At 50.0% G+C, this 15785-nt stretch overlaps 4 protein-coding genes across 4 annotated transcripts; 2 read left to right on the top strand and 2 right to left on the bottom strand.

Annotated features, from left to right (window-relative positions):
* Window positions 1-1126: 1126 nt before the first annotated feature.
* KY384_001573 (uncharacterized protein) lies at window positions 1127-5420 on the top strand (the record flags this gene model as incomplete). The annotated part of the gene is made up of 5 exons (XM_044810103.1): window positions 1127-1192; window positions 1365-1386; window positions 1450-2205; window positions 2600-3045; window positions 3201-5420. 5 exons carry the CDS (start codon window positions 1127-1129, stop codon window positions 5418-5420), a joined length of 3510 nt encoding a protein of 1169 aa, XP_044673115.1.
* A 389-nt stretch (window positions 5421-5809) lies between these two features.
* Window positions 5810-7779, bottom strand: KY384_001574 (uncharacterized protein; the record flags this gene model as incomplete). The annotated part of the gene is made up of 3 exons (XM_044810104.1): window positions 5810-5938; window positions 6001-6176; window positions 6225-7779. The coding sequence occupies 3 exons, from the start codon at window positions 7777-7779 to the stop codon at window positions 5810-5812; spliced, it is 1860 nt and encodes a 619-aa protein (XP_044673116.1).
* A 502-nt stretch (window positions 7780-8281) lies between these two features.
* Window positions 8282-10389, top strand: KY384_001575 (uncharacterized protein; the record flags this gene model as incomplete). The annotated part of the gene is made up of 4 exons (XM_044810105.1): window positions 8282-8357; window positions 8485-8883; window positions 9051-9227; window positions 9284-10389. The coding sequence occupies 4 exons, from the start codon at window positions 8282-8284 to the stop codon at window positions 10387-10389; spliced, it is 1758 nt and encodes a 585-aa protein (XP_044673117.1).
* Window positions 10390-13608: 3219 nt separating this feature from the next.
* Window positions 13609-14620, bottom strand: KY384_001576 (uncharacterized protein; the record flags this gene model as incomplete). Its single annotated transcript, XM_044810106.1, has 2 exons — window positions 13609-14490; window positions 14603-14620. 2 exons carry the CDS (start codon window positions 14618-14620, stop codon window positions 13609-13611), a joined length of 900 nt encoding a protein of 299 aa, XP_044673118.1.
* Window positions 14621-15785: the final 1165 nt, after the last annotated feature.

Consider the following 15785-nt stretch of genomic DNA (forward strand, 5'->3'; position numbering starts at 1 on the left):
CAATTACGCCATATGTAGCCCATTGTTGCCTGTTTAGATTGCGGACTGTATTCAGTATCGGTTGCAGATTTTCCGGTTGAAGCCGTTGGGTGAGAAGGGAAGGGTTTCTGAGTGTGTTTAGTATAGGCTGAAAGTATTGCTGAAACGTTGAAACACTCCTGCGGTTTTTGTTGTCAGCGATCATGATCAAATACAGCTGAGAAGGAGCCTGCGGCTTACGGTGGAGATAATTTCTGCCCCCTAACTACGATTTTGGCCATTTCGAAGCCCACTCTACTGTAGTATATTGTAGGAGGTACCAAAGCTGAAAACAGCAGGTCAGCATCCATTCTTTGAGATAACAGGCTGCGGAGTGGGAGCAATGGACTGAATGAGGTTCGAAGAGCTTATGGGATGTCGAAGGACGAAGGGGGCTGAATTTGGATGGTGTGGTCTTGCCCGGCCCCTGTACCCGTCTTTCTGGTTCGCACAAAACGAAGCCTACAAACATACATTGTATAGAGGATATCAATCTTCCAGTGCGGCCTCCAATTCCACTTATTGCTTTGCTCGCAGATTCCGCAGCGCCGCTGATGGCGGGTCCAGCGGAGGAAGTGACCTTCGACAGGCCTTGTGAAGCTTTGGATTGGAGATTAGATGTGGTCTCCTTTGCTTTTGAGGTAGCATTGCTTGCTGTTTCTTGCGTGGAGGCGTATCGTCGTGTTGGCTGTCGTCCAACAAAGCGGGTTTGCCGGAGCATCAACCGCGGCGTCACTGCGGTCGACATGGAGAGAAGCGGTCAGTACCGATCAATTGCATTCAATCGCATTCAATTGCAGCCACAGGAAGGTCAGGAACAGTCCGAGGCTCCAAGGTGCCGATAGTTGTAGTACGTTATTGGGATAGTTGAGCGGATATTGAGGTGGAAAGTTTCCGAGAGAGCTTTTTGCGGGAGCCAAACAAACGGCGATTTGATTGGGTGCAGACACCAAAGGCTTGGCTGCCTCGCTGCATCGCCTTGCATCTGAATATTACCGTTCAGCGACTTTTTGCGGACTTTTTGCGCAGCCTCAGAATGTAATCATGGGTGCTTGATCAAGGCCTCTCGCCCTTACCTCTTCTATTACCGTGTCCTAGTGGGCCAATTATGGCACGACAACGCCGTGCTAGCAATGTCTCAAACAATTCATCCACGCTTGAGCGGGATGACCAGGTACGCCACTGGCCTGGGCTTCATCAAAGACTGACTGACGAAATTCGCTGCGCAGGAGCTGGGGAGCATGTACGATTATCTGGCAAAGGTGATTCTACTCGGACCTAGCGGCTGTGGCAAGTACGACGCCATTCGAGCCCTATCAGCGATCTGAGGGCTTATCGATGATCAGGTCCTGTCTGCTGCATCGCGTGGTGAAGAACGAATGTTTGCGCAAAACTTCCCAAGCGATAGCGAACTAGATTGACAGGTCTCAGGGCGTGTCCTAAGCTCCCAAACAATAGGCGTGGAATTCTCGAGCAAAATCGTAAAGGTCGGCACTGGTGCACGGCGAAAACGCATAAAGCTACAACTGTGGGACACGGCTGGAACTGAGCGCTTCAGATCTGTATCGAGATCGTATTATAGAGGGGCCGCGGGTGCGGTCTTGGTCTATGACCTAGCCTCTCACACCTCGTTCGATGCATTACCCACGTTCTTAAGCGATGCGCGTGCCCTTGCCTCTCCAAACCTGACTGTCCTTCTTGCTGGCAACAAGGTAGACCTGACGGCTAACATTACACAAAACGGCGATGCGTTTCACACACTCCCAACGTCCGCCTCACTATCATCAAATGCAGCTGAAGATGATCGTTTGGGATCAAGCCACTCGTCTATAAGGTACGGCCTCGGATCTCAACAGACGCGTACGGTCGCATCGGAAGGAAGAGAAGTACCACTCGGCGAAGCATCGCGATGGGCTTCTGAGTCGTCAATACCAGTAGCAGTCGAGGTGAGCGCCTTCACAGGTGACGGAGTGGACGACGTCTTTTCAAGACTAGCTAGTATAATCTTGACTAAAATTGAACTCGGAGAAATTGATCCGGACGATCCAATGAGTGGCATTCAATACGGCGACAGCATGTCCTGGGACGACGGTGGCAGCGTGAAAAGCCGAGGCACAGTAGCGGAAGACGGTGGGTCTGTCAAGAGACGGCGGAAAGGCGGAGGAAAAGGGCCATCATGGGGCTCAGGTATGAGAGAGTGGGGTCAAGTCTTCAAAGTGGACGCAATTCACGGACAACGACGAGGTGGCTGTTGTTAAAGTGAGACGCATCGTTTGATTTGAGCGTTCTAGCGGGTGCTCTGAGAGTTTGGGTACACGTAAGGGGAACAGGCATCCTAGAGACATGACGAAGTCAAGTACGTAGCACGACTGAATGCACTTATTCTTTGGGAAGACGCTAAATGGCACCAAATCAGCAACTTTAACAATTGCAGATCATCATTCCCCTCAGCAATCAACGAGACTTAGAGCATTGCATAATTCGATGCTACTTGCGCTTTCATCTGTAAACATATCAAATCAATAATACGTAGAGATAATTGCCAGGATGGCACCAAGACGTACAATCCCTCTCAATACAGACTGGACTTTCCAGCAAGCCGACGACCCAGATTTCCATCCCCTCCCAACCCAAGGCTTTCCGACAGAAGTCTTCTTAGATTTACATCATCACAATTTAATCCCAAGCCCATTTCTCGGCAAGAACGAGGACCAAGTTCAATGGGTAGGCGAAAAGTCCTGGCTCTATGCTACACGTTTCCTCTCCCCGCCCCTCATCGAAAACGAAAATGCAGTCCTGGTCTTCAAAGGGCTAGATACTTATGCTACTGTCAAACTCAATGGAACGAGAATACTAGAGTCGAGCAACATGTTTGTGCCAGAGAGAGTCGATGTTACGAATATGCTTTCTTCGGGGGGTGAAGGTAGGCTAAATGAACTGGAGATTGTATTCGAGAATGCGTGGCTGAAGGGAAAGAAGGTTGTGGGAGAGCATCCGGAGCATGCCTGGGGCTGCTGGAATGGGGATGTGAGTCGTTTGGGAGTCAGGAAGGCTCAGTATCATTATGTATGACCGCCCGAGATTTCTATCGTGGGCTTGAATACTGACACCCATGGGAAAAGGGGTGGGATTGGGGCCCTAAGCTAATGACTTGTGGACCGTGGCGGCCTATTGACCTGGAGGTCTATGAGATGAGGATTTCAGATCTTTATTTCAAGTCAGTAGTAAGTGAATCATTGGACGTTGCTGAAGTAGTAGCAATGGCCGATATTGAAGGCAAAGGAGGCGTGGTCACTTTCGAAATCTCGTTAGATCAAGATGTCGTTGGGAAAGAAAGTGTCAAGGTAGTAGACGGGCACGCAGAAGCCGCATTCACGACACGAAAGCCGCATTTATGGTATCCTCGGAGATATGGCCAGCAACCACTATATACTCTGAAGGCTTCGCTGTGTGCCTATGGCTCTGTACAGGATACGGAGAGCCAAAGGTTCGGATTGCGAAGAGCAAGGATAAAGCAACAAGGGCTTGAGGATGCAAAGGGTACTACTTTCACTTTTGAGATAAACAACATGGCGGTTTTCTGCGGAGGAAGTAATTGGATACCAACAGATAGCTTCCTCACCCGCATCAATACTGATAGATATCGAGACTGGGTGAAGATGATGGCAGATGGAAATCAAGCTATGCTTCGCGTCTGGGGAGGTGGTGTCTATGAGCATGACGCTTTCTATAGTGCATGCGATGAAATGGGCATTTTAGTTTGGCAAGATTTCATGTTTGCATGTGGTAATTATCCCGTATATCCCGAGTATATTGATACCGTCAAGCGTGAAGCCGTAGCCAACGTTAAGCGCCTGCGACATCATCCGTCAATCATTATGTGGTCTGGCAACAATGAAGATTACCAATATGCAGAATCAGAAGGGCTTGCTTATGATCAGAAAGAGACTGACCCAGATGCTTGGTTGAAGAGTGATTTTCCGGCAAGATACATTTATGAAAAGATTTTGCCGAAGATTGTGTCGAAGCTCACTCCCAACACACATTATCATCCTGGCTCGCCATGGGGAGGTCAATCAAGTACTGACCCGACGGTCGGGGACATCCACCAGTGGAATGTGTGGCATGGCTCCCAAGCAAAGTATCAGGACTTTGACAAGCTCTCTGGCCGCTTTGTATCCGAATTTGGGATGCAGGCACTGCCGAATATGCGAACAGTGAAAGAATTTTTCAACAAAAATGACCAACGGGATCGATATGCCGAGTCTTCAACTGTATCTTTCCACAATAAAGCCGCCGGCCATGATCGTCGATTAGGAATATATCTGACAGAGAATATTCGATATAGATTCAGGCCCCTCGATCGCTACGTGTACTGCACTCAAGTCATGCAGGCGGATTGTATCGCCTCAGCCTTTAGACTTTGGAAACGTCAATGGAAGGGGCCGGGAAGAGAGTACTGCAGCGGTGCATTAGTCTGGCAGACAAATGACTGTTGGCCTTGTACCTCGTGGTCGATTGCAGATTATCATCTTAGACCAAAATTGGCGTACTACGCCATAAAGCGGGAGATGGAGCCTATCACCGTTGGTATGAAGCGTGTCATCACTGAAGCACCAGCTGACAAATACACTGAAGCTTTCGTGAAGAAGACATATAGTATCGAAATGTGGGTCTGTAATTTTGATATCCAAGCTCACCGCGTGGGCATCAAGATCCACACATCCAACCTCGATACTGGAGTCTGTGGTTATCATAGGTTGCTTTCTCAGAACGTGGTTCTCCCTCCTAACCAAACTACCGAGGTCTTCAGATTCGACATTCCAGTGAAGCACAAAGATACCGGCGAAGAGCTCCAAACCGTTGTGGGTGCTGAGTTGATATATGCAAGGCAGACCCAGCCGCAAGTAGACTTGAAGTCAAAGGTTTTCTTGAATTGGCCAGAGCCTCTGAAATATGCACACCTACCAGACGGAACAATGAGAATCACCCTTCATAGCGACATCGAAAGCAATGATTCGTGTAAAGATGACACTGCCGCAAGGAACCCAAATCAGGGAGACATCAAGATCCTCAAACTTGACTCTAGCGTGCCACTGAAATGTGTGTCTGTCGAATTTGAGAGTATAGACAATCGTGCGGGAGCTGTGCTCAATGATAATGGCTTTGATATGTGGCCAGGATGTGCCAAATACGTCAGTTTAGGCGTCTCCGAAAATACAAGGCTGGTGAAGCCAAGGATAAGACACCTTGGCAGTAAAAGGGACTGCGTCACCGAGTTGAATATATCAACGGCTGGCCCACTCCAGCGGGGTGACTTCAAGCAAGAAGGGGAAAGCATCGTTCTAGGTGCTAATGCCCTTACCCCAGATTCAACTATATATCAGCATATCTGTCGATAGTGTTTCCTAGTATTCAGCTCTAGGAATGGACTTTTCCGTCATCTGCGCAAGGAATGCGACGCCTTTCTGGCTCGAAAACAGAAGCCCCAGAGCCGATAGCAATAGTCTATTCGTGTGGAAACCACATATTCCCACAGAGTCCGAGGGGACATAAGAAAGCATTTGGATAGAGCATTTGACCGTCCTGTGACAGCCCAGGCCGAAGAGTGTTGCTCCGAGGAAGCCGAGTGCGAGAACAGTACTTGCAAGTGCCTGATGATTCGACGCGAACCAGACCTCTATTTGCACAAGCTTTTAGACGAAGAAGGCATACCGCATCAAAGGTACATTCGCCAGGTCAGACGAACACGTTCCCCTGCGCTGTAAGTGTTATACTTTCTGCAAAGACATCACTCCGTACTCTTAGCCAACAGTGAGTCGCCTTGCATCCACTGCTTAGCTTTATCCTTCTTCGGCTTCTCTGCTCTAAATATCTTGTCGCAATTCAGCAGGCACAAAGGATCAAACGCCCACTTTAGCTATAAGAAATCCACCAGTCAACGTCGTTTGAAAGTATCGAAAAGGGTGTGGAGCAACATACCTTTCTCATGGCGTCGACTGTTGACTGGCCAAGCTCATGAGGCAGATGGTCTCGTTTGACTATCCCTACTCCATGTTCTCCAGTTGCTGTACCATCCATCTCGATCGCACGGTCTACCATTCGATGTACAACGTCTTCAACAGTCTTTCGCTCCTTGTCGTTGAACAAGATAATTGCTATACCAGGTCAGAGAGCGCAGGAAGTGACGAAAATCTTCAGCCTACCGTGGAAGTTCCCATCACCTACATGACCAACTATTGTGCCCAATATGCCGTTCTTCGTCATATCCGCCTTTGTTTCTTCTACGATATCAGGGAGCCGGCTGATTGGTACAGCAACATCAGTCGTCCATACATGGTCACTGTCGTCTCGTCTCTTAGCCATGACGCTCCACAAAGCTTCCTTTCTCGCACTCCATAGCTCATCTGCTTCGTCCTTGTTCTTCGCAAAATCGAAGCTTTTGCTGCCTTGCGTCTTGGCGAGTCTCTTGACGATGTCAATTTGCTCTTTCACGGCGTTCGGCGTCCCTCCAAATTTGAAGAACAGAGTAGGCGCAACCTTCCATTGACGGCTTGTCGAGCCAGCATCGTTGATACATTCCATTTGTTTATCATCCAAAAGTTCAACCGCAGCTATTGGAACACCTTCCCCGACCACTTTCGAGACACACTTTGCGGCATCGCGAATACTGCCAAAAGACATGACCGCCACACTCTCGCTCTTGGGCTTGACGGTAAGTTTCAGTGTCGCTTCAGTAACAAGCCCGAGCGTCCCTTCGCTTCCAATGAACGTACGAGTAAGATCGTAGCCGGCGCTACTTTTCCGCGGCCTGCGTCGAGTTTTTATGATAGTCCCATCGACCAACACCACCGTCAAATTCAAGACCCATTCTTTCATTGTCCCATACCGATATGCGTTCGTTCCAGAGCAGCCAGTACCAACCATTCCACCAATCATCGCACCTGGACCAGGATCAGGCGGGAAGAAAAGGCCATGCTGCCCAAGCTCTTCATTCAATTGCTCCCAACCAACGGCTGGCTGTACCTCAACGTCTAGATCCTCTTTGTGTAGCTGTAGTATCTTGTCCATTTTTGAAAAATCGATGCATATGCCGCCCCTCGTGGCAGCGAAATGCCCCTCGAGGCTAGTCCCTCCCGAGTAAGCTGTCACTGGCAAGTACCTGCGGTGGCACATCTTCATGATCTTGCTCACATCCTCTGTCGTGCTCGGATATACAACGATGCTTGGCAGCTCGTCTTTCTGAGTGACGTACGAGCTCCAGTCGCTTCCTGAGTGCGATATTCTCTCGTCCTCTGCTTCACTGACGTTCCCTTCTCCTAATATCAGGCACAGATCAATCCAAGCATTCTGCAGGTTGATTGGCGTATTGTAATTTGTCCGAGACAGCGGCTCGGCTTCGTCGACCGATAATGTAGACTTCAGGTTCTTCTCGTAAGGCATGGAGCCTCCTGCTAGCCAAGCCAGAAAGGCAATGCTAGCAGTGGTGAAGGCAATGGAGAAGTTCTTCCCGAATGCTGTCATGGGCTCACTGTCCCGATACCTGGTCTCCTCCGCTCTTTCCCTATTCACACGATCGGCCATCGATTCGTAGAGCTGGGCACGAAAAGACTTCTTATGTTCCACATCTTCTTCGGGGGTGCGTATTTTCATACCTCTTCCGCATGATTGAACGGGCGCTCGCAAGCATTGTCGCGGCAATTCAGCGGACCTCAAGCTCCTCAGCAGAGCTAGAGATGGCACCGGCACTTGTTTGGCCATAGTATGATCTTACAATGGCGATCGTGAACGTGACGATTGAATCTCCTCAACCGATTTCTCCGCCTCCAGGAATTTGAGCTCCGCTCGGCCCAGTTCCGCTAGAAGAGGTCACGCCTAGCTCGGATCTACCACTAGATCGGATTCTTGATTATGGGGTGGTCTGGGTATGCATGCTCTGAACTGCGGTACTAATATAAAACTTATGTAGAGAATCTGACCTAGGGGTAGATCCGAGCTAGGCGTGACCTCTTCTAGCTGTGGCTAGTCCTAGTCCTAATTTTTGATTGGCTAAAGCTGGTACGCTGACAGCCATGTTTCGGATTTCCTCAGTACTGTATGTAAGTTGCGAATCTCTATCTCTTGCTATGTAAGACACTTCTTCTAAATGATTGCTATGTTCAGCCAGCCGTATCGTAGTTCTTGTTGATGTTGACCAATCTGTTTCTTTGATATTCCCACCCTTGACACGTTTCCCAGCGCTGAGCTCTTCTCATCTTTCACAATGTCAAGAGAAGTACCTGATAGGCGATTCATCAACTACCCAAAGCCAATTGAAGCAACAAAAACCACTTACAAAGGTCCCACTGGTTCAAATCCGGTCTTAAGCGGGATTCCCCTAGCCATTGCAAGCTCAGCGTGCGTTCTGAAGACCATAGACTCTATGGTTACTTACAAAGGGTAGTGTCGTGTACGTGACTCCCTTAGCTAGTTTCTTCTGGAGTAACGCTGGTTTTGGTGTTTTGAGACAACTTGGCGAGTTGATCAAGTATGAGCCCCGCTACGATCCCACAGTCATCCGGAAAGGCACACAATTGCCCAATGACGCGGATCTCCTCTGTCAATCCGAAATACTGTATTCCAGGGCAGATAGTGGGAGTCCTAGTACAAGAATCGAACATTTCAACGCTGCCTATCAAAGCGGTGAAATAACGCCAGTCAAGGTTGTTGAAGTCGTACTAGATCTGATCGAGAAGGCATCGCACAAAGCCACGTTCGTTTCGGTCAAAAGAGATGATGTCTTCACCGCAGCCAAGGCCTCAGCACAGCGATTCAAAGAGGGTAAAGCCAGAAGTCTTTTAGATGGCGTGCCAGTTGCCGTGAAAGGTAAGCAAATTATTCCACTTGATGTCTTCGTCAAGCCTTTGTCATGATATGAGGATCGCGTGCCTGTCTTTGTTCGAAATTCGCCGAGCACGACGACTTCCAGAGTCCGACTGAGCATGTATTTATGGTTTGCATATTGCACATTCAGAATTCTTTTTTAAGGAAAGACGGTACCCTCAGTGACAAAAACGCAGATGAGGTCGATCTTGACGGCCACTCAAAGGCCCTTGGCTCCAGGATGAGATTCACAAGCCCAGAAGGCGGCACATCTTGGTGCGTTCGCAAATGGGAAGAAGCTGGCGCCATCATTATCGGCAAACTCAATATGCATGAGTATGGGCTTGGTAACTTCCCTCCCCGCTTCGCAAGTTCTTTTCAGCTCACAAATGCTCTTGGGAAGACACGTGCGGCAACAACCCTCTGACCGGCACCCCAATGAACCCTCAGAACCCCTCTTACTACCCCGGTGGCTCCTCCTCCGCCTCTGCCACCACCGTATCAAGCAACCTCTTGCCCCTAACCCTTGGCGTTGACGGCGGCGGCAGCATTCGCATCCCCAGCTCCTTCTGCGGTATCTACGGCCTCAAACCGACCCACGGCCGCATATCCCGCTCCCCCACCATCTCCGCCGCCTTCTCTACTAGCGTCGCAGGACCGATGGCCGGGTCGATGAAAGATCTCGAACTCGGCTACCGGATCATGGCCACGCCTAACCCCAATGATGGAGTCAATGTGCTCTTCGCTCCTCCTCTCCCGCCCTTCCCCCTACCCTCCTTCACCACCAATCCCAAAGTTCTAGGAATCTGCCGCCCTTGGTTTGATGCTGCGGACCCGGCGGTCCTCACAATTTGCGACGACGCCCTATCACACTACCGTACCCAAGGCTACGACATGATCGACATAAGCATCCCATATCTCCACGAAGGCCAGCTTGCACACGCCATGACTATACTGACTGAAGCCAGCGCCGCCGCTCCACCCTCGCTATCACAATTCAGCGCCCCTAACAAAATCTTATTATCAGTAGCGCGCCAAACACCCGCACATGACTTACTGCTGGCGCAGAAGATGCGGGATCTGCTGATGACACATCTAGCCCACTTATTCAAGCAGCATCCAGGATTACTGATCGTGAGTCCCACAACGCCAATCGCGGGGTGGACCATAGGGTCAGAGAAAGAAGTCAAGGGCTTAGGAGAGGGTGGGTACGGGGTCAGCGATGCAAATACTAGTGTGAGGAATATGACGTACGTGTGGCTGGCGAATTTCACAGGGTGTCCGGCTATTAGTGTTCCAGTCGGGATGGCGGAGGGGGTTAAAGGAAGGGTGCCGGTGGGGTTAATGGCGATGGGAGAATGGGGGGACGAGGAGGACTTAATTGAGTGGGGAAAGGTAGGGGAGGACTGGGCTTGGGGAAAAGATGGGGGAATGGAGAAACCAGCGGCAGAAAGGTGGGTTGATGTTTTGGCGCTTGCAGGGGCTAGGAGGGAGGTGGAATCGAATTGATACAGAACCACTGTGTCTGTGGTCTCTCTAGATTAGATACGCGCTTTGTGCTTCGTCAATATTGACCAAGGAGGAAACTTCAGCATGGTATTGTTTCAAGTCTTATACATCGATCTCGAACAAGATCGTCTCGTTATGTGTTTCATGAGAAGAAAAATTTGACGGCGTTGATTGCAGTCGGACGTGTTGAGAACTTGAAATGCATCGTAGGACTTAGCTCAGAGGCTCACGTTTGAGAACAGGTGAAGCACTTGAGACACCTGTGATGATACATTGAATCCATCCTGTCTAGGACGAGCTCGCTACTGCAGTGCATAGGAGAATTGCAGAAGTAGGATTTGCTATGGGTACGAATATGGCCGTTCTTGGTCTTCGCATGACGGAAACGGCAACGAAGTGAAACGAAAGGACGGTATTTCAGAAAGGACTAGCGGCATCGAAATATTCTGAAACCAAGTGCGCAAGGACACCAGGCTTGATGTCACTCACCGCACGACCCACTGGTAATCGGCATTTGGCACTCTTGCCTGGATAAACCTTTCGACAGTTGCATTCATGACAAGGAAGAAATCGGGCTTGGCGTGCTGCAGACCGTTGTGGTAATTCGTTCGAAGCTACCTTTCGACTGGAGGTAATTTTCCCGATATCAAAACGCTTGGGCCAGGCATGTGGCACAGGCTAACAAGCCTCATAGTCGGATAAAAGGCGAACAGGGTCCAGTTCCGCCATAGAGTTTGGATCCGTTGGTTCAAGGGACGGTTGCTACCTTGCGATAGCAGTGAAAGGGGCTCGTGCAGGGTCCAGTGGTGGAGCCGAAGCCTTTGACGCCCTACCATCCCGTTAGCTGTCTCGCGAAGGGAGAGATGCTAGCATTGAGGACCTTGAGGAGGACGCCGCATACAGAGCACCCAACATGCCAACATCATTGTGTAGTCCCAGCAGGCAAGTGTGCATTGTCGTGTTTTTTGCGTCTGATACGTGTACCCATCATATCTTTACGGCAACACCTCTGACGATCATCCGCTAAGTAGAGAGTAACGCACCGACCATACGTTCCTGACGTTTTGCCAGACAACATCCAGGTTTGACTTTGAGGCAATAGTCATGACGAGAATGGTAGGTAATCCTTTGGTGCAGTCCTGACTCAAGTACAATGCACGACATCATTTGGTGCAGCCAAGGATCCTTAGTCACTACCTGCTGCTACAGCTAGTCTCGGCTCAGCGGGCTGCTAATTGATCCTGTGCAGGGTTGGTGTGCGGTAGTTGCTCCTTCTCAGGCTTGGTTGTGTGTTTACTCCTGTGCACATAGAAAGTATGCAGAGATGGTGCTAAAGGTACATGAGGGCAGGCGTGTATCGGCAATGGTTGTGTGCCTGCTCGGGAACCCTAGAATTGGTAGTCGGTGGGGAAGAGGATCTGGTGGGGGCCAGGGTTGGGAACCCGCGGTTCACGATTTGATGGATTTCTATTTCCGAGTCTGGAGTCCTTCTGTCAGGGTGTAAAAGCAGGATGTGCCTGCCGCTTCCTCATTATCGAGTGGCTGGTGGTGGGCCAATGATGCAGAGGAGGGTCTGCCCTTGAGCGACATCAATAGAATAAGGTTCATGCATCTTGCATACCTCCAAGGTGAAATGCAAGCTAGATTCTTGTGCAGAGTGGAGAAAGCATGGGTACCTATCTGTGTGTGTGCGTGAGTAGTACACGTCCTCTGGGTTGGTGTGGGTGGGCGGGCTAACAAACCACACGCTGCCCGACGGAGACGCCGTGTTAAGCTTCTGACCGCGGAAAGCCACAATGGCGAAGCGAGTCGACTAAACAAGCTGACCGGTTGACTTGTGGTGTGCATGCGGAAAGCAAACCACGTCCGTTCTTCATGCACCCAATATCTCCTACGACACTTCAAGTAAGTATTCTAGACCGGCGACCCTACGAGGGTCTAAGCTATTACCTGTCTTTGGCGGAAAGAAGAACATCCGCAACGCTTTAAGACAACTCATCGCGATCTTCGTGTATCGATATCATTCGTTGTCCTACAGAGCCAAAGTGCTTGTAATAGCAACCCCCCACACCGTGACGGCACTTCCAAGTCTGGCCTCGAACCAATGTCATTCATTCATTCATTCGTCAGATATACCAAGCAGCTATCCTTCTGTGACTAACGTGATACCCGAGCAGGTGGATGTATCATCTAAGCTGTAGGTGTAAGTAAGAACACCAAAAAGGGTGCTGTTGGGGGAAATCGCATCGCTAAAGGAGACGATGCCAAACGTGGCAGAAGGCCCTTGATTACCATTGATCTATACTTGCTTGATATCGTTCGTCAATCATTTTGAATTAAAACATTCACCATACGTTCGTTGGCGGAGCAGACTCCAAATGCCTTGCTAAATGACTTTTGATTTGAGAAGAAACCAACGCCGAAACTGCTCCGTTCCATGTTCCGTCTAGATGTTCGTACAGTGGGCTTCATACTGACGACCCAAACGCCTCATCCTCTCATAAATGAATGCTTGCAACTAATCGTGCTAATTGCAAGCGTATCGATAGGGTCGTAACGTCGTAGTGAACCGTTCGCAGATTAAAATTAAGTATCACATGGGTGCTTGTGCTTGTGCTGGTGCCGAAGCGCGAAAAGTGCATTTTTCGTAGAGTGCGGGCGAAGAAGCGGTGCCTTGATTATTAAGACAGCATACTTCCTGCTGTTTTCGAGTGAAACGGATCATCCGATAGGCATCTTCAGCGTCTGCCCCGTCTCTCGTACCCCAGGCTGTCTACAATTGCAATATTCAGTAAAACCTCATTGAAAATATACTTGTAACAAGGTTTCAAAGTCTGGCGAAAGAAGGGGGTCTCAACACTCACCACATCGAGCGATAGCATAGCTTTAGCCTTAATGAACCCGTGCAGGTACCCAAACAGGATGGAGACTGGTAATAGCAGAAAGTCGGCCGGATATCGGACATAGTGGCCTAATAGCTTGATGAATTTGCTAATGAACATCCATGTAAGCAGAGCTGCCAGCCCGGCCCCTTTTATTTCTTTTGCCCAATACTGCGAACACAGGATGTATGAGTATATAATCAAAGCATCCCAAACGAAACCCCAGTGGAGTAAGGTGGTTTGATGTACGGCATAGGTGCTCCAGGGTTGACTCCTGGTCGAAACGTTAGTCAGGAACGACCAACATCCGCCGAACGACCATTCGGAGACTTTCCACCTACCTCCAAATTTGCTTGTCCCAAAACATGCTCGTGATGTTGCTTCGCCAATTGCTTCGGGCCCACCTCAAACACTGCTTCACAAATTTGGGATTATCCTCCAAGGTCGTCAGGACCTCTGCGTCTTTGTGATACTGGTAAGCAATTTTCTTGTTGTGCGTTACCAACCACCGTGTCATGAAATTGTCGTCGTCTGCATTCAGACGATACCTTCCGAGCCACTCTTCGTGTGTGAAGCTGTGTTTGAAACTTTCATCCTGGAGAATGCTCGTGCGGTAAGCAACAGTTCTGCCTGACAAACACGGAAGGCCGCCATCCATGTACATGCATGCTGCACAGTCGAAGTTTCTGCGTTCAAGGTAAAGAGCATTGAGATAAGCGTAGATCCGTTGTCGGAATTTGGGGGACTCTGCACGCCGAAGGCGCTGATTCGTACCAACACCCCCAAAGCTCTCGTCTTCCAAGGGAGCAAGCATCCAGTGCAACAACTTGCCGGGCCACAAGACATCATCATCCGCAAAGATGGTGACATTGGTCTTCACTTCTGGAATTGCTCGGACCATTTGATGGCGTTTGTTCGGATAAGCAATGCTAAGCACTCTCACCCTGGGCGACCCCATCTGCCTGACCATCTGCCAAGCTGCTGCTGAGTTGCCATCTGTGGTCACAACTACGATCTCGAAGGGCTCTGTTCGGAGGATACTCTCGATGGTTTCCAGGAGTACTTTACCATGGCCTTCGATTGACGGGATGATGACCGTGACATCCTGAGATCCTAGACGAGGATTGTCGGGAGTAGGGATTGGCCGTAGTTTCGTAAAAGCGAAGATGTTGACTATCAGACGGAGGTAACGATACACGCTATCATGGTGAATGTTAGTCTCATTGGTCCTCGATCGTTGAAGAGTTCATTATCAGCGCAGACGTACAACAACGACAGGAAAAAGTCAAGGCTGGAAAGCATGACGAGACTGAACGAGTGTGAGGCAGGACCATGGCATTAAGCAACATGGGTGACGAGCATGATCAGGATGTGAGTCTGCAGCAAAGGGGATATCCGAGGACCCATCGAGGTCTAATAATTGAAGATAGCTGGAATGATGTCGAAGGGCTTTACGCACCCACGCTAGCTTCATCGCGTAGGACGGTGGCTTGGAAGGGTGCAGTCAAGCGTGTTGCGCAAGTGCCCCCCTGGTTCGACTGTACCTCCTACGGTACCAACCAATCTCGGATGCTGCAGGTAAAGTTTGTGAAATGGAATTTGCCTTAAAACCCTGGAGCAAGCCAGCCTAGAATTTGGAGGTCTTGAAGGATCGCCAGTCCCGCTCGCCGTGGATGATTTAGGATCAATTAGCGGACTCCAGGCGCATTAGGGTATATGCACCTGCGGGAGAAGCGGTTTGCAACCACCTGGAAGCCTGGAAGGTTTGTTGAGTAATACAACCAACGAAAGCCAGTCGAGCCGCAGCCGACTGCTTTTTAGTCGCCGAGTTGGTCGATGACTACCCCGCGCCCTCCATTCCATGTCCATTATGACTGTGGCAAGCCAGCAGTCTGATCTATCGCCGCTGTTATGCTGGACCTGAGGCTCATGTGCAGGTCTTGCAACACGTCTCGTAAGCTGACGGCTTACGGTGGGACCTGCTGCGTGGACGTGCTTGGTGGTACCTTAAATTCCACGCGCGCGATATAGATCGTTCCTTTCCATCTCCTTGCAGCGTGTCTTGGTATCTTTCTGGTTTGGCCCCAGTACCTTAGAAAAGACCCACACGTTGGACGCCACTCCGGTCCAAGAACGTTAGATTGTTCTAAGAACCACACGCGCTCTTTCGTGGCATGAGCCGTTCGCATTTTTAGAAATGGCGATTTCCCGACCAGGACCCTTCAGCGCATCTGAGATATCGAATGGCCAGGAAGCTCGAGTCAACTTCTGTTTCAGGCACTTCCAACTTCTCGATCGTGTTCAGCTCATCTTCGATGCTTGCACTGAACACAACCTGATTGGGTCTCATCACCTCCCGATAGTGCAGCAGAAGGCCTGTGCGACTTGCCCGAAAGCTCCATGGGTAATGCATACCCTTTTGCACTTAGGGTCATAGGCCCGCTTGCGTTGCATGAAGCGCTTACCTCGTAAAGCCATCTCGGGTGGCTGGCTTTGCGGGGCGCGCTGCTTGTG

Source organism: Bacidia gigantensis (assembly GCF_019456465.1).
Source record: "Bacidia gigantensis strain McMullin 20006 chromosome Unknown contig_132, whole genome shotgun sequence".
Lineage (NCBI taxonomy): Eukaryota > Fungi > Ascomycota > Lecanoromycetes > Lecanorales > Ramalinaceae > Bacidia > Bacidia gigantensis.